This window comes from Cyprinus carpio, chromosome A6 (genome assembly GCF_018340385.1).
Source record: "Cyprinus carpio isolate SPL01 chromosome A6, ASM1834038v1, whole genome shotgun sequence".
NCBI lineage: Eukaryota > Metazoa > Chordata > Actinopteri > Cypriniformes > Cyprinidae > Cyprinus > Cyprinus carpio.
This window is the reverse complement of record NC_056577.1, coordinates 5,420,421-5,447,165: the sequence shown is the minus strand read 5'-3', so window position 1 is coordinate 5,447,165 and position 26,745 is coordinate 5,420,421. Positions and strand designations below refer to the sequence as shown.

Here is a 26,745-nt window from a genome sequence, read left to right as displayed (position 1 = left end):
GCCTTCACTAATACTGAACATTTGACGGTATCAGCAGGGAAACTGCGTGGCGGTGGGACATGTTTCTACATCAACGAAAGCCGGTGTACAGCAGATGAATATCACTCTGTTCCACCGGCAGCTTTGGGGCTCTCTGATCACTGCCTGGTTCTTATACCGACCTACAGGCAGAAACTGAAATCAGGACTGTAAAAAGATGGACAAATGAAGCAGAGCGGGATTTACAAGCCTGCTTCAACTGCACTGACTGGAGTGTTTTTGAAGCTGCTGTCACCGATTTGAACTACTCCAAAAAGCTGAGAATCCAGTTTTCAGTCAATGACCCAGTGACATCAGTGTGGAAAGGACTGAAAGACATCACCAATTTCAAGACAGCATCCCCCAGCACTGTGTTGAATTACAACTGGCCACGATTTTAATGAGTTCTATTGCAGGTTTGAAAAACCCTGTCTCACACCCCACACCCGTTCTGACCTGAAGTGTTATTAAGGTTGTTATTTATATTTAACTAAATGTGAAAGCAGATGATGCACAACAACAGAGAATTACCAAACCCCTTCGTTAATACATTCCTTGGGACTAATCGTTCTGCAGATACTCAATAAACTACATTTCAACCAGAAATAACGGAGAATGAACTGAAGTTAGGCTTCATTGGATGAACTGATCAGATTTGTCATATATCACAGCTGTTTGGCTGATTTCATATAAACTGCTGACTGGAGCACAAATCACCTCATTCTCAATGCGTCTCCTGATCAGTTCAGTGAGGAAATTCAAAGCATTAAGACTTTATAATAAAACATATAAAGAAAAACGAAATAGTAACATTCTTTTCTGTAAATGTTTTTTTGTTTGTTTTGTTTTTATGGATTTTAACATGATAAAATGTGTTAAACAGTCAAATACAGTATTCTTACTGCTAAAAAAAAGTATACTGTACTGAATACTGTAAAAACTGCATAATGGCACAACCACCGTCTGTTCACTGGAACACATGGGTGAAAATCTCAAGCTACAAACAGAATTAAAAGAATAGTTTAGGCAAAAATGAAAATTAGCTGAAAATTTTTCTCACCCTCAGTTTGTTTCTTCGTCAGGTTTGTAGAAATGCAGCATTGCATCAGTGTCTCAGCAATGGATGCTCTGCAGTGAATGGGTGCCGTCAGAATGAGAGTCCAAATAGCTGTGATAAAAATATCAATAATCCACAGCACTCCAGTCCATCAGTGATAATATGTAGAAGACAAAAGCTGAAACACATCCAGCATTAAGATGCTTTTAACTCAAATACATAGAGTTCATAATCCATAATAACACTTCCTGCAGTGAAAAAGTGCATCTCTCACATCAAAATCCAGACACATATTTGTTTCGAGCTGTTTAAACGCTGCTTGATCTGTGCAGATTTCTCTCCTGATTCACACCAGAACACTTTTTCACTGGAGGAAGTGTTATTATGGATTATGGACTCTATGTATTTGAGTTAAAAACATCTTAATGCTGGATTTGTTTCATCTTTTGTCTTCTCCAGATGTTCACTGATGGACTGCAGTGCTGTGGATTACTTGTGGGTTATTGTGATGTTTAGGACTCTCATTCTGACGGCACCCATTCACCGCAGAGCATCCATTGCTGAGACATTTCTACAAATCTGATGAAGAAACAAACTCATCCTGATCTCAGATGAGGGTGAGCAGATTTTTAGCAGATGGGGAAGTCGTGGCCTAATGGTTAGAGAGTCGGACTCCCAATCGAAGGGTTGTGAGTTCGAGTCTCGGGCCGGCAGGAATTGTGGGTGGGGGGAGTGCATGTACAGTTCTCTCTCCACCTTCAATACCATGACTTAGGTGCCCTTGAGCAAGGCACTGAACCCCCAACTGCTCCCCGGGCGCGCCGCAGAATAAAAAATGGCTGCCCACTGCTCCGGGGTGTGTGTTCACGGTGTGTGTGTGTTCACTGCTCTGTGTGTGTGCACTTCGGATGGGTTAAATGCAGAGCATGAATTCTGAGTATGGGTCACCATACTTGGCTGAATGTCACGTCACTTTCACTTTCACTTTATTGGGTCAACCATTCATCTAATACAATCCTGCAGGCGTTCAGTCTACAGGGAAATAAAATTGATTTAATACGGTCAGGGTCAGACTCTCAACACAGCAAACGCTGGATCTGACCTGAACCAAACTAAATCAGAAACTCATTCATGCTGTCACACAGTCAGCTGTCAATGGGGCTCAAACAGGAAGTACATCTCGAAGCTCGTTTGCATATGTGGACGTCAGTGTGGACGGAATGTATGCTGTTGTTCTTTCCATGGAAATACAAAGATGAAATTTGGAAGAATCTTATTGCAGCTCTTCATAGTGATGATAAGAAGCATCACAAATGTAGTGCATATGACGTGTGTGCTTAACTCTTCAGGGATGCCACAGAAGAACCATTTTTGGTTCCCCAAAGAACCTTTTAGTGTTCCACTGTTTTCTTAATGTGAAGAACACCTGGATCATCTAAAGAAACTTTTTCAGTGCAGTGGAAACGGATGTTAAAGGATCATCAAGGAACCATCATCCATGGTCTCCAAGTCTTCTGGAGATTTTCAGTGAATAACGGCTTAAATTTGGACCTGTTCCTCATACAAAACTATCGTATGACTTGGAATACAGCACACGAATCATACAGACGACTGTCGTGATGCTTTCATCATCACTATGAATTATGAAGAGCTGCATAAAGGTTCTTCAGAGCTTCTCCGTTCAGATGCGGTTCTTCTCGGAGCTCCTACCTTCCAGACAGCAGGTCCTCCACAGACCAGAGTGGGTCATCACCTCCTCGTTCTTCTTGCCGGTCTCGTTCTCGTTACTAGTCTTTATTTTGCAGACCCCGCGCGAGTACAGCCAGTAGTCCGTTCCCACGGCGATGGTCATCAGACTGAAGGCGGCGAAAGCGCCCACCGTGGTCAGGAGCATCTGGACGCCGCGCTCAAACACGCCCATGTTGCTGCATTCGACGAAAGGGGAGCCCCCTTTCCTCTTGATGTATAGGAAATAAATATTTGTGGATTTAAGAGGACAAAATAAGAAAAAAGGGGGGCCCCGAGAGACCGAGGGCCCTTGAGGGTTTGTGAATTGAAGGAGAAGTAAGACAAACGGCAGGCCGCTTCTTCCTACACACCTACATACTAGTGCAGCTCATTAGTCTGATTATGATGAACTTGAGTGACACTCCAAATATTAAATGCGAAACGGAGCATTCTGGCAAAAGATAAACTCATCTTCACCCAATCTGGCCTGTTCTCGATCCGATCCGACTGAGAGAGACTCAGCCTTCAGATGAAGGCTCCTGGTGAAGATGTGAATCCTTCACGTTTCGGAACCCGCGCGCACATCCATCAATCTAATTAAAACCGATCCGTTTGAATCAAAAACAGTTGAAATCATTCAGGGCTGCGATGCGTCAATTAAATCAATCCATCCTGGCGATCAAAAATAAATAAATCATTAAAAGAAAGAAACATATAATCACTCGCTTGCCTTTTTCCTAAAATTCTGGTCTCCAGTTTCCATAGGTGGCCTTTATTCCGTCAAATGAATGAGGAAAAGCACGAGCGAGCATCACGCGACGCGAATCCGGTCAGAAGAAGCGACGCTCCACAGCAGCCCTGCGGTTCTCCCGTCCGCCGAACCGGTCACATCACACCCGGTGCCCGATCCGCAGCCCACCCGCGCCATCAACCACATGCAAAAGTGAAAAAAAGAAAAAAAAAATCACGACGGATGAACACCGAACGGACGAGCGCTGCTCCAAGGAACGGTTGATGGACGCACGCCGGAGGAAAGCGAGCATCTGATTATATTCCGTCTTTCTGCTCGGTGTCGGGTTCCAGCAGATGGAGGTTCTGTCTGTCTGTCTGTCTGTCTGTCTGTCTGTCTGTCTGTCTGCGTGGACGCTTGTTGCTGCAGGACGATCTCGATCACGCTTTAATTTGGCCTCTCAGTTCTTCAGGATTCCTCGAAGAATTTCAGAACGATGCGGATGTTATTCCTCCAGATGCGCGAGGAACATCTGGAGCTGAAGGCCTACAGAGTCTCACTAGATCACATTTTAGGATTCATTTAATTAAAACTATATAAATGCGTGACATTTACAGGCGACTACTGATATGTTGCAGTAGTGAGGATCAGTGGAGGACTGATGGATGCTCTGCCGCTGGTGCTGAAGCTGGACGGATCCTGCTGTTACCAAGGCGACTGTCTCCCTCTTGCGATGGAGTCAACATTAGAGATGTGTGAGCATTACAGCAGCCAAACATTAACCTTGGTTTACATGTCTGCACGCGCAATGCTCCTGACAGGCGCACTGTAGCCTCTGCATCACTGCTCAGATCGTCTCCGTGAGGTCAGGATGAGAGAGCAGCGAGACTGAAGACATCAGTGCTTTAGAGCAGAGGACACACTTTACATTCAGGACGGCGAACGCGCCGAGCAGCAGCCAGTGCGGCACAGAGAGCCAGAGATCAAGAAGATTTATGAATTTAGAATACAATGCCGTGACGTCACGTGAAAGCAGGCCCGTGATTGGTTGCGGCTCTGGCTGATGGTGCTGCAGTTGATGTGTCGGTTCCTCATGTCTCCATGCCACACACACACACACACACACACACACACACACACACACACACACACACACACACACACACACACACACAAAGCAAAACACCAAAGGCGCGTTCACTATGACACAGGTCAGTTACACAAGCAGAAATATGATATGAAGATTTGTAACCCTTTTTTTGTAAAAAAAAAAAAATATATATATATAAACACACACACACACACACACACACATATATATATATATATAATGCATTGAAAGAGAGAGAGAAACAAAAAATAGAAGAACATAAACTGAAATTTAATAATGCAATAAAATGTTAAGCACTTATATATATATATAAATCAAAATGTCCTTTGTGGGACATGATGTTAAAATCAAAATACAAATGTAATATAAAAACAGTCCGTTTTCTATGAGAGTTAGATGACAGTGTTCATAATCAGCTGCATATGAAAACAACAGAAGTCTACGGAGCGTCTCTTTAGATGTGTGTGTGTGTGTGTGTGTGGCTCAATCAGAGTCTCTGGCAGCTCTCACATGCTGGTTTATTTGCCCATTCTGTCATCAAACACACAATTCACAGCAGCCATTAGACGGATTACAGCAACTGAGCAAACAGCCATCTCTCTCTCTCTCTCTCTATCTCTCTCTCTGTGTGTGTGTGTGTGTGTGTGTGTATCTCTGTCTGCTTTATTCCACTCAGCATCATTGATATAATTCACTGTCAGCATTGTGTCTGTCTCTCGGTCAGTGTGTGAGTGTGTATGAGAGTATCTGAGCTCAAATGTTGAGTGTAAACTGAGCATTTTGAAGTGTTCCTGCAGGTCAAACAGGAGATCATGGCGCTGGCAACCCTAAAGTCAAGATTCAGTTCCCCGAGAATGAATGAACTGATCAAAAGTGTGCCTTCAATGCAACCTAAGCCACTTTGGATAAAAGATTCTGACAAATGCATAATGAAAATGATACTGTGGCATTCACTCACTCTCTCTCACACACACACACACACACACACACACACACACACACACACACACACACACACACAGCGGTCAGATGAACATGCGGCTGCAGATGTGCTGACTGTCCAGTTTCCATGGGAACATCTTCATCAGCGCAGCACTCATTCATTCATGTGTCAGACTGTGTGTTCATGTGTGTGTGTCCTTCATGCCTGTGACTTCTACTGCATGTGTGTGTGACTGAACAGCCTTCATGAATCAAGAATCACATTTGAACCAGTCTAAAGATATTAAACCTAATATTAAAGACATCTTACACACTGTCCACATGCCTTGTGTGTTTTATGTGTGGTTATGATCAGAAGAATATTATATATTTTTTGCATTCTGCAGACATCTCACAGGTTTGGAATGAAATGAGAGTGAGTAAAAGAAGACAGAATGAAAGAACTATCACATCAGATCAGTCCAGCTCTTTTAAATCCAGAACACAGTGTGCTGGAGGACTCTGTGCCATGATTAGATCATCAGATTAATAATAGGAAGTAAAACACTATTTAAAAGCATTAGTAAATACAGTGCTGGCATAATTCATGTGCAAGTTGATATTCTCGTCATATTTTTTTTCCAAGCACATTTTAACACTTCCAAACCACTTAAATCTGAATAACTACTAACAATTCTGTATTTAGTCATTTAAAAGTGATATATGATTGCTTACAAGGGCTGGGAGTGAAAAATGCTTAATACTAACATCAATTTGGATAATAATTATGTACACACACACACACATAAAAAAAAAAAAAACCTGGGTAAAAAAGTAAAATCAAGGAAAGATTCAAAGAGAATTAAACTGCTGAAGATCCTTTAGAGCAGATGTTTTGAGTCAAAAACACAAGAATCCTGAAATCACATCAGAAGCTTTATTAACACAGAAGCACAAACCACGTCACAGTCATAACTAACCAGTCCTCACATAATCTACACGTCACAGTCATAATTAACCAGTTCTCACCTAATCTACACGTCACAGTCATAACTAACCCGTCCTCACATAATCTACACGTCACAGTCGTAACTAACCAGTCCTCACATAATCTACACGTCACAGTCGTAACTAACCCGTCCTAACCCATCCTCACATAATCTACACGTCACAGTCGTAACTAACCAGTCCTCACATAATCTACACGTCACAGTCGTAACTAACCAGTCCTCACATAATCTACACATCACAGTCGTAACTAACCCGTCCTAACCCATCCTCACATAATCTACACGTCACAGTCGTAACTAACCAGTCCTCACATAATCTACACGTCACAGTCGTAACTAACCCGTCCTCACATAATCTACACATCACAGTCGTAACTAACCCGTCCTAACCCGTCCTCACATAATCTACACGTCACAGTTGTAACTAACCCGTCCTCACATAATCTACACGTCACAGTCGTAACTAACCCGTCCTAACCCGTCCTCACATAATCTACACGTCACAGTCGTAACTAACCAGTCCTCACATAATCTGCACGTCACAGTCGTAACTAACCCGTCCTCACATAATCTACACGTCACAATCGAACTAACCCGTCCACACATAATCTAACACACGTCACAGTCGTAACTAACCCGTCCTCACATAATCTACACGTCACAGTCGTAACTAACCCGTCCTAACCCGTCCTCACATAATCTACACGTCACAGTCGTAACTAACCCGTCCTAACCCGTCCTCACATAATCTACACGTCACAGTCGTAACGAACCCGTCCTAACCCGTCCTCACATAATCTACACGTCACAGTCGTAACTAACCAGTCCTCACATAATCTGCACGTCACAGTCGTAACTAACCCGTCCTCACATAATCTACACGTCACAATCGTAACTAACCCGTCCACACATAATCTACACGTCACAGTCGTAACTAACCCGTCCTCACATAATCTACACGTCACAGTCGTAACTAACCCGTCCTAACCCGTCCTCACATAATCTACACGTCACAGTCGTAACTAACCCGTCCTCACATAATCTACACGTCACAGTCGTAACTAACCAGTCCTCACATAATCCACATGTCACAGTAGTAACTAACCCATCCTCACATAATCTACACGTCACAGTCGTAACTAACCCGTCCTCACATAATCCACACGTCACAGTCGTAACTAACCCGTCCTCACATAATCTACACGTCACAGTCATAACTAACCCGTCCACACATAATCTACACGTCACAGTCGTAACTAACCCGTCCTCACATAATCTACACGTCACAGTCGTAACTAACCCGTCCTCACATAATCTACACGTCACAGTCGTAACTAACCCGTCCTCACATAATCTACACGTCACAGTCGTAACTAACCCGTCCTAACCCGTCCTCACATAATCTACACGTCACAGCCGTAACTAAACCCGTCCTCACATAATCTACACGTCACAGTCGTAACTAACCAGTCCTCACATAAATCCACATGTCACAGTAGTAACTAACCCATCCTCACATAATCTACACGTCACAGTCGTAACTAACCCATCCTCACATAATCCACACGTCACAGTCGTAACTAACCCATCCTCACATAATCCACACGTCACAGTCGTAACTAACCCGTCCTCACATAATCCACACGTCACAGTCGTAACTATCCCGTCCTCACATAATCCACACGTCACAGTCGTAACTAACCCGTCCTCACATAATCCACACGTCACAGTCGTAACTAACCCGTCCTCACATAATCCACACGTCACAGTCGTAACTAACCAGTCCTCACATAATCCACACGTCACAGTCGTAACTAACCCGTCCTCACATAATCCACACGTCACAGTCGTAACTAACCCGTCCTCACATAATCCACACGTCACAGTCGTAACTAACCCGTCCTCACATAATCCACACGTCACAGTCGTAACTAACCCGTCCTCACATAATCCACACGTCACAGTCGTAACTAACCCGTCCTCACAAAATCCACACGTCACAGTTGTAACTAACCAGTCCTCACATAATCTACACGTCACAAGGTATAAACTCAGCTTCATCAAGCAGCATGAAACACACTGAGTTTGACTAGAAGTCCATCTTCTGAGTCAGTGTGTTTAAGAGCAGTGAGAAGCATTAGAAACGCACTGATTTCACACTCCAGCAGCTGATCGTGGATATGTTCTCTCACCGTCGTTCATCTGAAATCTCAAAAATAAACACCCCCTGAAAACAGCACTATCTAGGGCACAAGCAGCCAGCGCTGGGACTATCTGATTACACGTGATCTGGATTAAGTAATCAGATTCCAAAAGTTAAGTTCTTGTAATAAGATTAAATTACATTTTAAAATAATCAGACTACAGACACTTTTTTATTCATTACATGATTACATATTATTGACACAAGAGCAATACATTATTCATAATTCACTGATTCTCCTTAATTCCTCTTGTTCTTCTTTGAAAGGTTCCTTTCTAAAACATCCTTTACTCAGAAAGTCTTCAGTTTCACACACAGATCAGTCATTAGTCAGCATTTGAGTACTGGATTTACAAAAATCATTTCAGTTTAAAGAACAGTTTTCTCAATATTTTAACACTGCATCACCTACACACCCGTTTTTATTTGCATCATGACTCAGAGGGTTATTTAACAGTGTATTATTATGTCTTCAGAAAGCGTTTGTCTTTCAAATGCTCAAATTCTCTTTATTACTTACATGTAGTGCAGGCATTCCTGAACGCTTTTGTCATCTCAACCTCTTTCTACCTGAAATATTTACTTAAAGTCCTCCTGAAATTTAACAATAAATATTTTAATTATTCAGTAACACATTTGCATGTTTATTGAGTAGGCTGCTCTACAGATTTTAAGATAAGTTCATATTTAAGTATCACATTTGCATCCTCGTATATATATATATATATATATATATATATATATATATATATATATATTATATATATATATATATATAAAATTAATAAGCAATATTTAATAATTTTAGTAATTGTTTTATTTTAATTGCTGCTATTTTAAAATATTTAATAATTTTAGTAATTGTTTTTTTTTTATTGAATCCTTTATAATGTAATATGTAATGTAATAATGTCTCTCTCTCTCTCACTGTGTGTGTGTGTGTGTCTCTCTCAGGAGTCAAATGTTCTTCTTTAAGGAGTTTTACGCGGTTGGCAAAACAGCTAGAATCAAAATCTCCACGTAAAGAGAGTTATTTTATGTTGTTTACTCGTGCTTGTGCTCCTCTCCGCTGGAAGACACCGTGACGCAGACCGCACGCAACTTCCGTTTACAGCACCTCTGCGCTTCCCTTATGATTTGCAGTGCTTTTGATGGTTAAGCGCTACTTCTGTTCATTATGTTTATATTAAAATATGGTTATGATGAATAGAAATATAGAGTAGAATATAAAGAATTCGCGTCAGTCACGAATCCCGCTGCCAGAGATGTTTGTGTTATGAGGAGAGACCAGCATCCGCGGCCTCGCGATCAGCGGAAGTGTGCGGGCAGATTGGATCACGTGCGCTTCTTATTTAAACGTAGAACAGGAACATTTACACAGAGAGGATTTCTACAATGTATTTATTGTTATAATCATAGTAGCATCAAAGGAGAGAAAAACTGAAAATAAAATAAAAAATATCCACTGAATAAACACTCTGTCAAAAGTTTTTGAACTGTGGAGTTTTTAATGTTTTATTAAAGAATTATCTTCTGGTCACCAAGCCTGAATGATTTCTGAAGATCACGTGACACTGAAGACTGGAGTAATGATGCTGAAAATACTATTACAGTTTAAAATAAAATAAGTTATTTTAAATAGTAAAACTATTTCACAATATTACTGCTTTTCTGTAGTTTGGATCAAATACATGCAGCCTTGGTAAACAGAAGAGAATTCTGTAAAAAAAAGCATTAAAAATCTTAGACTGGTAGTGTAAATTAACAAAAGGAAAGGTTTCGAGACTTTTTTATCTCCTCTTGTCTCAATATAATCTAATCAATAGTTAATGATCACGTGTGCCTTGATAACCAATTAAATCACAGCCTTGAATTTGTGCTAACATTGCAGTCTCCCCTTAGAGCGGCTCTGGCGCTGCTGCTACACGACAGTCGCGGACGCTTTACGGCAGAGATGCGGGTGTAATGACTAATAAACAGCGTTTAACCTCACAGCAGTTCTGTTGGAGCTCAGTGTTCACGACAAACACGTTTAATAACATGTATTCACAAAACATTTCATCTCACCACTAAGAGTTCTCCTAAATAGGAGTTAAAGTTTTTAGCTAAAAGTTTTCTCTTAAAACCTATTCACTTTTCGTAAGGAATAGAGAGGAGTCTTAAGCTAAGAGTAAGGGGGCGGGGTTTACCGCGTTGCTATGGATGATGTCATCATGCTTACTATCTACGCCCACAGTGATTGGCTGATAGTCTCTGTCAGATATTTATTCATAGAAATATTAAAGAGGGCAATATTATATTTCCATATTCAAATAAAGGTTTAAAAATGCAGGCCAAGTGTCACTAATTAAACAAGAATATGTTCAGCTTATTGTCAGACTCTTACATGTTCAGTATGCTTCTCAAAACAATTAGCGGAAATGCATATAAACAGACTTTTAATTAACAGAGTAGAATAATCATGGCTGACAGTAAGACATGCAAATGTTAAAAAAATAAAAATAAAATAAAACGAACAAACTGGACACAAGCACGTCTGTCACTTCTGTTCATGAAAACAAGGATATAATCAAAGGAAAATCTGGAGTTGGGGTAACCTCCAAACCCAAAGGTGATAAAAGCTCATTATCGTCAAATGTTTCTAAAATGTTTCTAAGGGAGAGGCTGACAGCAACAGTTATTTCAGGATAGTTTGTGGTTTGATTTTAGTGACTCTGGAGTCCTCTTCACTACTCCTAAACTCTCAGAGATCCAGGAGCCAGATTTAGAGCTAAAACGCTTTGTGAAATACTCTTAGAGCAAATATTTAGGAGTCCTACATTTATCATTTTTAGGATTTTCTCCTATCGGTAAGTTATGAGCTACTTTTACATTTATGCATTTAGCAGATGCTTTTATCGAAAGCGACTTACAGTGCATTCAGGCTAACATTGTTTTTTTTTACCTAACTTGTTCCCTGCACTTAGGCTATCTGTACATATTAAATGCAGTTATTTTTCAGCGGAAAACAAATAACGTTTGCCTGTTACATTACAGTACATCAAACTTCACTTCCCACATAAACAGAGTTAGTCTGAGAGATGACTGCGGACGATGACAAATGATCTGTAGATTCTGAGCACCACTCACAAAACATCTAATCTTGTAAAGTGTGTGCTAAGTGCTAAGGTAAGGATGTTTTATTAATCGCAAAAACACTGTTAGAGTTTAAAAGCTTTTAAATCTTGATTTCTTTTCTTTAAATCATTTTGTTCATGAAGCGAAAGATCTGAATCAGGTGTTTGATAACAGAGAGGTTTAATTCTCCCTTCCACACATTTAGGCCTAAAAAGGTCTTAAATCAGAGCAAAAAGTCTTACGTTCATAAAGTCACGGCATTAAGTGTTGCATGTTGGATTTATGTTGTTGAATATGTGTTTTTTAAATAGGTTTTTTTTTTTTGTTTTTATTTTTTGTTTTGTTATTTTTTTGAGTTTAATTTTTGAGTCCATTAGCAGTTATTTGTTCTTGTTTTAGTCATGAACTCAATTCATTTTGATCAATAGATCAATTACTACTCATTCCCTGCTCCCTAGATGTTTTACATTAAGACAACATATTGATTTATTGTGTTCCCTTTAATCAATAGCCTAATTTTTCTTTATTTGGTTTTAAAAAGGTCATACAAATATTTCAATTCTATGCAAAACCCAGAGAAAACCTAAATATAAGGAAGACGTACAAAATGTTTTTTTTGCGACCAGGATGTGCATCTGACAAAATAATGCACACAAATGAGAAGAATTCTGTTTTAGATGCTTTAAATATGTGGTAACACAATATGCCTTCATGTACATTAATCTGCATTTTCAGAGCTTGTTTAGTGGTGTGACAAATACACGTGAGGTCTGATCTGATCTGACTAAACAAGTGTTTGTTTGTTTTCCAGATGATTAAGACGAGAAGCTCTTGCTGAATATGTCCGGTATCAGCTGCAAAAACACATCTGCTTTTATTTGAAGAATTTCTCTCTTAAATGCAGACCCAAAATAATCAGTCCAGACACACCAACCTGTTCGTCCGCGTCGTGTTTGGTTCCGCTAGTGACAGAAATGACATGCTTCCGCTTCATCTCTAAATACAGCACATAACACACTGAATGAGTAAAGGTCAGTGTGTGGTCTGTTCTGCAGGTCAGATCATCAGGTCATCAGTTTACCCATCGATCAGAGAAACACGTCATGCCCGAGTGAAGCGCTCTGATCTCAGATTATGTTTTCTCCATTTGATTTCTGTTTTTCTCAGTCATAAAATGTACTTTGCAACAGCAGGAAGTGAATATTAAAGACAGATCTGCTGTGAATGGTGCTTAGTCAGTTTCTCAGTTTGCTCTGTATTAAAAGGTTACAATCAGCAAAATGCATCGACTGATCCTCTGTGCATGCACTGAAGTTTTGCTCAGAATGCATGTAATGCACATGTAAAGGAATAAATGAATCAGATTGCAGCACTTAGGGCTTCAGAATCCAAAATACTATTGGATTCATTCGTATTGACAGAAATTAATGCATGTAAACATACTGATGATGTTTTCCAGTTTCCTGTTCCATGAACACCTACATTTACAGTACAAGCACCCTCATAATGCGACTATAAAGAGATTAAACTGTACGTCATGTAAACACATTACTGCATTGGAGTATGTGAATAATATGGTATATTTTTAATGCATGTAGGATATTTTCATAGCCTGGAATGTATGAATGAAATCAGGAGACTTTAAGTCTAATTTAGGCTTCAGGCCTTTATCGTTTGCACTGTACTGTATGTTTCACTTCAGCAATTCAGTGATATGAAAACTATAAACACAAAATTGCACTAGTCAACAAATGGTCCAATATTCAGCTGCTCTCTTTGGTTTACATGCTGTATGCTCTTCATATATGTTTTAAATGAACTATTTTATCCTTTAAAAAAAAAAAATAAAAAATAGACCAGTGGCGCACTACTATTAAACAAAAGCAAAAGAGTTAAATAATTATGGCAAACAAATGGGAAGATGATTTTTTAGGTGGTTACTAGGGAGTTGCTATGTAGTTGTTTAGGTGTTCATGTAAGTACTAAAGGAGTTGCTATGTGGTTGTCAAGGTGTACAGGTGGTTGCTAGGGAGTTGCTTTGTGGTTGTCTAGGTTTTCAGGTGGTTGCTAGGGAGTTGATATGTGGTTGCTAAGGTGTTCAGGTGCTTGCTAGGGAGCAGCTATGTAGTTGTTTAGGTGTTTCTGTGGTTACTATGAAGATGCTATGTGGTTGTCTAGGTGTACAGGTGGTTGCTAGGGAGTTGATATGTGGTTGTCTAAGTTTTCATGTGGTTGCTAGGGAGTTGATATGTGGTTGTCTAAGTTTTCATGTGGTTACTAAGGAGTTGCTTTTGTGGTTGTCTAGGTGTTCAGGTGGTTACTAAGGAGTTGCTTTGTGGTTGTCTAGGTGTACAGGTGGTTGCCAGGGAGTTGCTTTGTGGTTGTCTAGGTGTACAGGTGGTTGCTAGGGAGTTGATATGTGGTTGTCTACGTTTTCATGTGGTTGTCTAGGTGTTCAGGTGGTTACTAAGGTGTCGCTTTGTGGTTTTCTAGGTGTACAGGTGGTTACTAAGGAGTTGCTTTGTGGTTGTCTAGGTGTTCAGGTGGTTACTAAGGAGTTGCTTTGTGGTTGTCTAGGTGTACAGGTGGTTGCTAGGGAGTTGCTTTGTGGGTTGTCTAGGTGTTCAGGTGGTTACTAAGGAGTTGCTTTGTGGTTGTCAAGGTGTACAGGTGGTTGCTAGGGAGTTGCTTTGTGGTTGTCTAGGTGTACAGGTGGTTACTAAGGAGTTGCTTTGTGGTTGTCAAGGTGTACAGGTGGTTGCTAGGGAGTTGCTTTGTGGTTGTCTAAGTTTTCACGAGGTTACTAAGGAGTTGCTATGTGGTTGTCTAGGTGTACAGGTGGTTGCTAGGGAGTTGCTTTGTGGTTGTCTAGGTGTTCAGGTGGTTACTAAGGAGTTGCTTTGTGGTTGTCAAGGTGTACAGGTGGTTGCTAGGGAGTTGCTTTGTGGTTGTCTAGGTGTACAGGTGGTTGCTAGGGAGTTGATATGTGGTTGTCTAGATGTACAGGTGGTTACTAAGGAGTTGCAATGTGGTTATCTAGGTGTTCAGGTGGTTACTAAGGAGTTGCTTTGTGGTTGTCTAGGTGTTCAGGTGGTTACTAAGGAGTTGCTTTGTGGTTGTCAAGGTGTACAGGTGGTTGCTAGGGAGTTGCTTTGTGGTTGTCCCTAGGTGTACAGGTGGTTACTAAGGAGTTTCCTTTATGGTTGTCTAGGTGTACAGGTGGTTGCTAGGGAGTTGCTTTGTGGTTGTCTAGATGTACAGGTGGTCACTAAGGAGTTGCTTTGTGGTTGTCTAGGTGTTCAGGTGGTTACTAAGGAGTTGCTTTGGGGTTATCAAGGTGTACAGGTTGTTGCTAGGGAGTTGCTTTGTGGTTGTCTAGGTGTACAGGTGGTTGCTAGGGCGTTGATATGTGGTTGTCTAGATGTACAGGTGGTTACTAAGGAGTTGCTTTGTGGTTGTCTAGGTGTTCAGGTGGTCACTAAGGAGTTGCTTTGTGATTGTCTAGGTGTTCAGGTGGTTACTAAGGAGTTGCTTTGTGGTTGTCTAGATGTACAGGTGGTTGCTAGGGAGTTGCTTTGTGGTTGTCTAAGTTTTCACGAGGTTACTAAGGAGTTGCTATGTGGTTTGTCTAGGTGTACAGGTGGTTGCTAGGGATTGCTTTGTGGTTGTCTAGGTGTTCAGGTGGTTACTAAGGAGTTGCTTTGTGGTTGTCAAGGTGTACAGGTGGTTGCTAGGGAGTTGCTTTGTGGTTGTCTAGGTGTACAGGTGGTTGCTAGGGAGTTGATATGTGGTTGTCTAGATGTACAGGTGGTTACTAAGGAGTTGCAATGTGGTTATCTAGGTGTTCAGGTGGTCACTAAGGAGTTGCTTTGTGGTTTTCTAGGTGTACAGGTGGTTACTAAGGAGTTGCTTTGTGGTTGTCTAGGTGTTCAGGTGGTTACTAAGGAGTTGCTTTGTGGTTGTCTAGGTGTACAGGTGGTTGCTAGGGAGTTGCTTTGTGGTTGTCTAGGTGTACAGGTGGTTACTAAGGAGTTCCTTTATGGTTGTCTAGGTGTACAGGTGGTTGCTAGGGAGTTGCTTTGTGGTTGTCTAGATGTACAGGTGGTCACTAAGGAGTTGCTTTGTGGTTGTCTAGGTGTTCAGGTGGTTACTAAGGAGTTGCTTTGTGGTTGTCTAGGTGTTCAGGTGGTTACTAAGGAGTTGCTTTGTGGTTGTCTAGGTGTACAGGTGGTTGCTAGGGAGTTGCTTTGTGGTTGTCTAAGTTTTCACGAGGTTACTAAGGAGTTGCTATGTGGTTGTCTAGGTGTACAGGTGGTTGCTAGGGAGTTGCTTTGTGGTTGTCTAGGTGTTCAGGTGGTCACTAAGGAGTTGCTTTGTGGTTGTCTAGGTGTTCAGGTGGTTACTAAGGAGTTGCTTTGTGGTTGTCTAGGTGTACAGGTGGTTACTAAGGAGTTTGCAATGTGGTTATCTAGGTGTTCAGGTGGTTACTAAGGAGTTGCTTTGTGGTTGTCTAGGTGTACAGGTGGTTGCTAGGGAGTTGATATGTGGTTGTCTAAGTTTTCACGAGGTAACTAAGGAGTTGCTATGTGGTTGTCTAGGTGTACAGGTGGTTGCTAGGGAGTTGCTTTGTGGTTGTCTAGGTGTTCAGGTGGTTACAAAGGAGTTGCTTTGTGGTTGTCTAGGTGTACAGGTGGTTACTAAGGAGTTGCAATGTGGTTATCTAGGTGTACAGGTGGTTGCTAGGGAGTTGCTTTGTGGTTGTCTAGGTGTACAGGTGGTTGCTAGGGAGTTGCTTTGTGGTTGTCTAGGTGTTCAGGTGGTTACAAAGGAGTTGCTTTGTGGTTGTCTAGGTGTACAGGTGGTTGCTAGGGAGTTGCTTTGTGGTTGTCTAGGTGTACAGGTGGTTGCTAGGGAGTTGCTTTGTGGTTGTCTAGGTGTTCAGGTGGTTACAAAGGAGTTGCTTTGTGGTTGTCTAGGTGTACAGGTGGTTGCTAGGGAGTTGCTTTGTGGTTGTCTAGGTGTTCAGGTGGTTACAAAGGAGTTGCTTTGTGGTTGTCTAGGTGATCAGGTGGTTGCTATAGGGAGTTGATATTTAGTTGTTTAGGTGGTTGCTATGGAGTTGCTATGTGATTTGGTTACTCAGTTATATAAGGTGGAAAGTATAAAAATGCAAATTGCAAATGTAATTGCTAGATGATATGCAGGCATCTTGACTGTTGTTTAACCAATAAAGTCTGAATTTGGCATCTGGAACTTCTTGACTCTAAAGATTCTTGTGAAAAAGAGAGAACAATAATAACAGTAAAAATAAGCACACTTCTTAGCAAATAATCAGAATAATGAGAATTGCATGTAAACGGGAGTGAAGAGGTTTGCTTATGTAAATGATGATAAAGTCCTTGCTCTGATTACTGGAAATCACATTATTGGTGCACATGTAAACACAGTCAGTGACATCACAGATAGACATCTAAATAAAGAATAGGAGCAAAGGTCATGTTTTCTTGCCAGCTGATTGGTCACAGTTGGCTGTGTTGAATGGTCAGTGTGGCCAAATCATTTGCGTTTAATAGTCATAAATGAACATTCACATTACAAGCAGCTGATCTCCAGGACCGAGCGTTTGTCATCACTGTTCTCCAGCAGGTGTTTGTGTGTCTGCCGTGCTCCGTTACGGACAGCTGCGGGGTCAGAGGTCGGGCTGATGGAGCGCTCACATCGCCCATCCATTCCTCCGGCAGCCACGTCTTGTATCCTGCTGTCCTCACGACATCCGTTCCGGAGTTTCGTCATCTCATGGTCGGTGTTGTGTTCTTCTACTTCGGTCACCTTCAGATGTTCTTTCGGATCCAGTACTCTTTGAATCTCCTCTAGTGGTAACGCAACCATTCCCGTTCCCTGCTGCTGATCCTGGTTTTCCACACGCCTGGAGGATCTGCACAAGGCTTTCCGGAAACCTCTTTTGAAGTTATCCGAGAGAAAACCATACAGAATGGGATTCGCGCAGCTGTTGGCGTAAGAAAGAACCACGACGAAGTAATACAGCCCTCTGAACTCTCCCGGCAGGAGAACCAGCAGATTCACGATGTTTAAGATGTAGAACGGCAGCCAGCAGAAGACGAACACGGCCACGACGATCACCACCATACGCGTGATCTTGCGCTCGGATTTCCTGCGACGGATCGACGTGGCGCGGACTCTTCGCCCAGAGCTGCGCACCTTCACCACGATCAGCAGGTAGCAGAGACAGATGACCATCAGAGGACCGAAGAACCCAACCGTCGCGGTATATACGATGAAGGCTGCTTTCCAAACCTCCGCTGGCTCGGGCCACACGATGCTGCAGTTCCCATCGTCCTGCAGAACTCCAGCGAACACCACCACAGGCAAAACCACCACAAAAGAGACGCCCCATACAGTGGCGTTCACCGTCTTGGCCACACACGGCTGGCGCCACCTAGAGGACTGGAGCGGATGCACCACGGCCAGATAGCGGTCGATGCTCATCACCGTCAGACAGAAGATGCTGGTGAACTGGTTAATGGCGTCTACGGTCATGACCAGGCGACACATCAGCGATCCGAAGGGCCAGGAGAGCAGGCCGTTCTGAACGGCGAGGAACGGCAGGCCCAGCATGAACAGCTCGTCTGCGATGGCCAGATTTAGGATGTAGATATTGGTCACCGATTCCGCCTGGGAATATCGCAGCACGATGTGGATGACGAGAGTGTTTCCGATCAGACCCACGATGCACACGATGATGTAGATGAGAGGGATGAGGATCCCGGCCACTCCCGGCGCATAATCCAGAGTCCGGCCGTCGGTCCGGTTCTCAGTCTGAAGGAGAAACGGAGGAGGGAAGGTTTGGTTGTGAATCACGGAGGAGGAGGCATTAGTCCAGACTGGAGCTTCTGCGGTGGAGGGAGGTGAAAGATGTCGATGTGCCTCCATCGGTTTAAGAGAGATTGAGCCTTACAGCAATCAACTGATGCCCATCTGATCTATGAATGAAACAGAATACTGGTTACTCAATGGTTCTATAAGGATAGACAGATTTAAATAAATAATAATAAAACCCCAAAATTATCCTGTCATTACTATCAGTTTCAAAATGTGCACCTAATTTATCAATAAAAGGTGCATATTAGTAGCTTAAAGGTATATAGCAGTGCTGTTTGAAAGGATACTGACCCCGTTACAGCTTTTGTGCCATTTTTCTCAGTGTATGGTTGCCAAAAATTCAGCCTAAAAATAAAGTGACAATATTTATGGAGATTTATGTGATGACATATTGGTGCCTGCATATTTTTTTAAACTTATAATAGCATGCTTCATTAAGGGATATATACTACTCTTATGGAAGCTTGCTTCTTCCTTTAGAATACAAATGTAAAAAATAGTGACTTTTTATCTCATAAATTAGCCTATTTCATAAAAACGTTTTTCTCATAATTGCAATTATATGTTATAAAGTCGTAATTCTGAGTTTCTTTTTATCCTCAGAACGGAGTCTCACAGTTCTCTTGAAAGTTTACATCTCACAGTTGTTGTTTTTTTTTGTTTCCATCATATAATAAAATGGTACAAGGTTCTGTCTCACAGTTCTGACTTTAGATTTCACAATTCTGATGAAAAAGTCTTAATTGTAAGATGTTAACGAGAAAAAAAATCTGAATTATAGGATAAAGTGTCACAATTAACTTTATTATTTCATTTTTTTTATAGCTTCCACACAATCTACTTAAAACACTAAAAAATTAATCATGGGTCTTGTAATTCTCATAAAAAAAGATGATAATTAAAAATAGTGTATATTTTATTAAAGAAATTGTGGTTCGGTGTTGTATAGAAAATATCGAGAACATTTCACTGATAAAACCAAGAGATGTGTTTTCCTCATTTTTTTTTTTTTAAGAAATGTAAGCAGTTTTAAGGCTTGAACTGAGGAACTGATTAAGCTGATACAATTAAGGAAAGAAGGCTACTCATTTATTTGAAGAGAATTAGCTAAATTATGCAGTTTTATTTTGGCGGTGATTGTTAGGTACTGTAGCATTTTTACAGTTTTTCTCCATAAAATGACAAACCTGTTTACATCAGACTCCTGATGCTTTGGGTGAAGAACAGAAATGAAAGCGATGCCAAACACTTTTCTTGCATGTGATGTAAACAAGTGTGTAAATATGGATCTTTTGTCCTTCTGGTTTGGAACAATATGCATGTGAGTAAACGATGACAGAATATTCATTTCTGAAATATTTCCTCCTTTAATAGTCTAGAACTGAAGTGGACTTAAATGTTTACTGGGTTCATCTTATTAATTGCAGTTTCTATATAATGACTGTTATATAGTGTTAATCTATAGAAGTACTGACTCAAACATGTTAAGAATCATCTGAGGTACAGGGACCTGATCCTGGACCCCGGCCGGGTGGGAAATGAGCGGCAGGGACAGAGAACGGTGCGTGATTATGTTTGTTCTGTCAGGTAGCGTTGGCTGATGTTGTTTCTGCTAGAACACTAAAGTGGGATAATTAGTGCACTACAGCAGCGGCAGCGGCGCAGACCGACCCGACGAGTGCGTGGCTCCAGCTAAAAAACACTTTATTAGGAGCACAGGAAGAAAACACAGTCTCAGATTTAATATATAAATGACGTCTAGATGTCATTGACTGCTTCTTGCTCATCCTCCGACTGAGTGACAGCACTTATGATGCAGAAATCAAAGCACTGGATCATTATTTTGCCTGTTATTCTGGTCTGTCGTCCTGCTGAGACACACTCATACGTCTCAATAAACAGCTCTGCTAGAAAAGTCTGAATGATCATTTATAATAGAAAACATGAGCTCATTGACCAGCCCAGTGAAAGGCTCAGACGTTTTATGTTTTATTGGTCACTAGCTAGAATAAATATTTATGTCACATTTATGGGCAAAAAAGTCAGTAGTTAGTTTTACACCAAGCAGTTTTCTGTTGGTCACAGCAGCTTGTATGTGAGTGAGATTTTTTTCCCAAACAAAAGCTCCCAACCTTATGGAAGCCCATTTCTGCCAAGAAAGAAAATCATGCTTTGGTAAGCCAAAATTATGAGATAAACAGTCAAAATGACTTTAAAAGTCGAAATGATGACACTATCGAAGTTATGGGATAAAAAGGCAAAAAAAGCATAATTCTAAAAGCACAATTCCATCATAATTTTTTTTTTTTTTTTTAAATCCATAAATATAACTTATTATGCCGTAAATTCGACTATCTCATAATTATGAATTTTTGACATAACTTTGACATAATTATGACTATCAATTCAGATAACTTTGTCATAATTATAACGTAGTATGTCGATTTCAACTTTTAAAGTTTAAGTTTATTTGTTAACCGGGGCAATGCACATTAATAAACATACTGTACCTGTAAATATGCCAGAATTAGCCAAAAAGGCTATTTTTCATCTGTAGACCCTTGACAGAATGTTAAAAGGTCGAAATAATAAAAAAATAAAATTTTGATATCATAATTATGATGTAGTATGTCAATTTCAACTTTTAAAGTCATAATTTTGACTTTTTTAAATCTCATGAGTGACTGAGTATGTGAATTTCGACTTTATCTCATAATGACTTAAATGCACTTATGCACTATGTACGCAACCATGTAGTGTATGAATTATATAAGGTTATTTTGTCATTCATAATCAGAGTCTGGTAGCCCCTTCCCGTTCGATATGTAATTAAATCTGCAACTTATCTGTGCTTATTGAAAGAAAGCAAGTTGAATAAAAATATTGAATCTAAGATTTGTTGGGAAGAACAGACTACAGGTAATGGATTTTTAGCACAAGCCCAGGTATAGATTGTATTGCATGTGTTTAGTCACGCTTAGACCAGACTGATGTGGTTATGTGGTCATGAAGAGTGGATGAGTAAATCATGATCACGATCAGGAACATGCATTAGGAAACTAAGTGGAGTCCACTTTGCTGCTTTTGGTGCCTGACATACAGACAGACTTTTGAGAAACATCTTGGGAATGTAATCAGGGATTGCGTAAGGACCGGCGATCTAAATCATTCCTCCTGTGTGTTTTTGTGGATCTTTCATGCGTCAGACTGTGTTTTCCTCTTTCTGCAGGTAAGAAAGTCACCCAGCTTCACCTCTTCCATCCATTATGATCTAAATGCTTTTTCGATAATTGAGTTCAATGCATTATTTTCTCTACTGACATTTACAACTAAAAGAGACCCAGAGACGTCAAAGGCCTCGTCTGATGATGCGCTTTAAGGACGATTACTGCAGATGCTCTCTCTCTCTCTCTCTCTCTCTCTCTCTCTCTCTCTCTCTCTCACACACACACACACACACACACACACACACATATATATATATATATATATATATATATATATATATATATACTTTACATATTTTTATGTTTATTTTTTTATATTAGATAGCATAGATGATATTTCAAAAACATTATAAAGATCTTTAAAATAATTTTTTATAGAATTATTATTTTACAGGTCTAGAAATCACCATTTTAAAATTCTCCTAAAAATCCTAAAAAAAACCTCCCTCATGGCTGACACCATATTTTTTGTGTGTTTGACTAATCAGACATATTTTAGTTACTGAAATCACACACACACACACACACACACACACACACACACACACACACACACACACACACACACACACACACACACACACTAAATTCAGTACAGGCGAAAGGAAGGGCATCTTGTCACCATGGAAACGGCCTGTTCAGTGTCTGAATGACCATAAAAGAAAGACAAAAGAAGACGAGCACACACACACACACACACACACACACGCGCGGGCAGAGGATTGTGTGAGTGAGATTAGGCCTGTTCGTTATCTGAACACAATGACAGTTGCTGAAACAGCTCAAGACTAAAGAGACGAGAGGCTTTACAGCGAGCATAATCATAAACACTCAAAGCAGGTGTTTGTGTGTGTTTAACCGGTCCAGAGTGGTTTATGCTGGTTCTGTGCTAGGGTCACTAATGTAAGTAAACTGTCTTGCACCAAAAACAGCCATTATTTAGTTTGCACTGGTCACATGTCCTTTAGACTGCCTCTTTAGAGTCTAGGGTCTTATTTCCTGGAAAGAAATTAATGTTTTATTCATCAAGCATGCATTATGCAACTGATCAAAAGTGACAGTAAAAATAATTTATAATATTACAAAAGATTTCTATTTCTAATAAATGCTGTTCTTTTGAACTTTCTATTCATCTGTGAATCCTGAAAAATAAAATGCATCAGTTTCCTCAAAAATATTGTGCAGCACAACTGTTTTCAACATTGATAATAATCAGAAATGTTTCTCGAGCATTAAATCATCATATTAGAATGATTTCTGAAGATCATGTGACACTGAAGACTGGAGTAATGATGCTGAAAATACAGCTGCGCATCACAGAAATACATTACACTTTAACAGAGATTCACACAGAAAACAGCTGTTTGAAATTACAATAATATTTCACAATTTTAAATGTGTTTTTGATCAAATAAATGCAGCTGTGTTGAGCAGAAGAGACTTCTTTTGTACAAGTAGGGGGATCTTAACCTGAATAAACAGATTTTTACATTCATGCACAAAATTAGTCTACAGTAGTAAAGCTCTCATTTAAAGGATGAGAATTTGAGGATTCACTGATCTGAGACCAGCTGCCTCAATCCAGGCAAAACCATCTAACAGAAGACATTAATGTAGAGACATGTATATGAAGAGACTAATGAATCTCCCGGGGAAAGTAAAGTCTAAAACACGTCTCAGACTCATAAAGAGGAATCACTGGATGAGACAGATGTGAAACACAGACGCTCATTACATGCTTTACTGTGTGTGTCTCTTAATGAGAACTTCTTACTTTTCCACACGGGAGAATTACATTTCTGCCTGGATTTATAAGCATTTCATTAACCCTTTAGTATTAAATGTTGTTTTCATAGTGTTAAACAACAGCTGACATTATTTCAGTGTGTGTGTAAAAGATAACATGAAATCAACACTGACTTCACTGTATTAATTCATGTTCCTGCTCTTATTGAGAGCATCATCAATCGCTTTTATTGATCATCCAGCTCAATTTAGAGAGATTTTTACCATCAGCTCATCACGGAGAAAATCATTTAATATCCCGATTCACTCACAAATACATCACATTACAGAAGAAAAATTACTATTTATTGTAAAAGCAATAGTCCATCCAAAAATTTAAATCGTGTCATGGTTGTTCCAAACCAGTTTGAGTTTCTTTCTTCTTCTGAACACAGGAAATGTTTTGAAGAATGTTACATTTAATTGTTTTTTTTTTTTATATATTATGGAAGTCAATGGCTACCAGCAACTGTCTGGTTACCAACATTCTTCAGAATATCGTCTTTTGTGTCAACAGCTAAAAAGGAACTTGAGGGTGGGTTTAAAATGAATGCGTATATGTTTGTAATAAAGAAGAATGACAGAAGCAGCAGTTTCTATTGTTGAGCTCAGTGTTGTTTGAGAGCATCAGAGGTTAAAGCAGCAGCTGATTGGATGATTATTGCTGCCGCTCCTCCTTCATCGCTCAAAGTGAATTGAGCGGCTGCAGTGTGAACAGCTGTGCAGGTTAATGTGGATTAATGGCACTTCTAGAAACAAAAGCGCCAGCCGTTCTGATCTCAGTCTGTCTGCTGTCATTGAAAAAGCCTTTCACCAGAAACCATCACAATCAGCTGCGCAGCACGCGGGTGAAATGTCAGCGCGTTCAACAGCCATTCATCACGGGGTAATTATTATTAATTCATCTAAACATAAAACATCTCATCTTTAAGTGAGAATTCAGCACATTTGGGAAGGAATTAAGTGCATCTACTGTATAATGGATAATATTCTGATTCTACATTCACATGCAGATGTGTTCATTTTTCACACATACAAACAGAAAACCTCATTCTACCCAACTGGTCTTAAAGGAATCCTCCAGGTTTAACACGATCTGTGACATGCTGTCGATAAACCACTATTCTGTTCACACGCAGTAATGAACTTAATCTTCAAACACACCGTATTTTAAGTAAAAGTGAGACTAGTGTCATAAAATCACTCTGCAACTCCTGTCATAATTTGTCAAATTTTGCATCTTGAATCAGAAGTTAATCTGGTTAGACAATTTAAAGCTTAAAGAGAAATATTAATTTAACAAAACATAATGGAATGCATTCCAGAGGATGCAGAAATACAACATTTATAAGTGCGGTACTTTAAACATGACTGTTAATTGATTTACAAACCGAGGGTCGAGATGAATAATTGAAATAAGAACATTCCTATAAAACTCATAAACAGTTCTGTATGATCTCAGGACAGGCAGAAGTTGACTGTCGGAACTTCACTGACGTCGTGTGTTGACATCAAACAACAGCATCTCTCGATCACTTACACAAGATCATGCTTACTTACAAACTCAAATCCCTCAGATTAATCATTTCAGGTTACAGTAAAATTTCAAAGCAACGTGGAAACTCACCGTTAATAACTTCACGTGTGTCCACCTGCACGAGTGACTCTGAGGAAATGAGCCGCCGCAGCATCAGCAGCACGAGGAAACACAGCATCCCGTATCCAGGCAACCACAGCGATGATGCACTGAGAGAGAGAGAGAGAGAGAGAGAGAGACATTAGTGACCATGCTCCTCTGAGAATATATTCCTCTCATAGATGTCAGGTCAGATGGTCCTGATCTGAGATGGTTCGACTCTCATGTCTTTCATTAAAAATGTGAGTAAAATTTTAGCAAATGAGAATCTTGTTTCAGGTGCCAAAACCACAGAAAAATACCTACACAACAAATCAATTAAACCCCTCAGTGATTAAAAGTGCACAGAGAAATTATATTGATGATGTTAGAAACATATGCAGTCACTGTAATGTTATTTCTTTAAAACTCACCAAACCCTAATAAAATCAATTTGTTTATTTTCATTAGTGATTTGTGTCTTCATTATAACATTGACTCCGGAAGAACACTGTTTATAAAATGACACTGATTAATTAATCCAACAGAAACAATATTATTGATCAGGGTCTCATAGAGCAAATAGTTAATGCTGAACATACGAGAATTGAAAATGAATGATAAATGAATTCAGTTTAGATTCACTTCAAGTGTTGTTATTGTTAATTAAAACTAAAACAGTTTTGTTAATTGAAATAAATCTGAAATAAACTAAAATGTAAATATTAGATGTAACAGGTACATCAAAAAACTTCAACGAAAATTGATTTGGCAACTAAATGAAAAAAAATATATGTTTAAATAAATAAGTACTAAAATGACTATAACTGGAATAAAAAAAATCTAAATAGAAACAATAAAAAACTAAAACTAATAAAATGTCAAAAGCACATAACGATATTACTAAAACTTAAACTAAAATTAAAATGAAAGTAAAATTACTAAAGCTGAAATAAAAATAAATCTAAACTGAAATATTAAAAAGACTAAAACTAATACAAATGTCAAAAGTGTGTAACTAAAATTAAAAAGAAAACCTAAACTATAAAATAAAAATAAACTATTAATAAATACTATAATAGTACTTAAGCAAAAATACTAAAAAAGCAGTTGTTTATACTGTCTGTTTCTTCATTTTGTGTACTTTTCTGAGCCATCGCATTTTTATTATAATCTTTATCATCTCTTATTTTTTCAGTTCTTTCATAGCAATCGACCAGCGACTGCTCAATAGATGCATCTCGTTGTGTCTCGTCGATAAAGCACAGGAGACACACACAGAGTGCAGTGCAGTGTTCAGTTGGTTGACGCTTCCTCAGTCAC

At 39.8% G+C, this 26,745-nt stretch overlaps 2 protein-coding genes across 2 annotated transcripts in view; both read right to left on the bottom strand.

The window, feature by feature from the left end:
* The window catches only part of LOC109066517 (voltage-dependent calcium channel gamma-2 subunit), a 12,036-nt gene extending 7,530 nt beyond the window's left edge, over positions 1-4,506 (bottom strand). Inside the window, exon 1 of the mRNA XM_019083540.2 lies at positions 2,786-4,506. Within this exon, the coding sequence (XP_018939085.2) occupies positions 2,786-2,996 (211 nt within the window). The 5' untranslated portion in view covers positions 2,997-4,506. The remainder of the gene's footprint in view (positions 1-2,785) is intronic.
* A 12,743-nt stretch (positions 4,507-17,249) lies between these two features.
* Positions 17,250-18,982, bottom strand: LOC109098288 (somatostatin receptor type 5-like). The gene has a single exon (XM_042757607.1). The coding sequence runs from the start codon at positions 18,844-18,846 to the stop codon at positions 17,488-17,490; it is 1,359 nt and encodes a 452-aa protein (XP_042613541.1). The 5' UTR covers positions 18,847-18,982; the 3' UTR covers positions 17,250-17,487.
* Between the last annotated feature and the right edge of the window lie 7,763 nt (positions 18,983-26,745).

Excerpts from the sequence above, each read along its gene's own strand:
- LOC109098288 (XM_042757607.1), bottom strand. The coding sequence starts at position 18,846 with ATGGAGGCACATCGACATCTTTCACCTCCCTCCACCGCAGAAGCTCCA.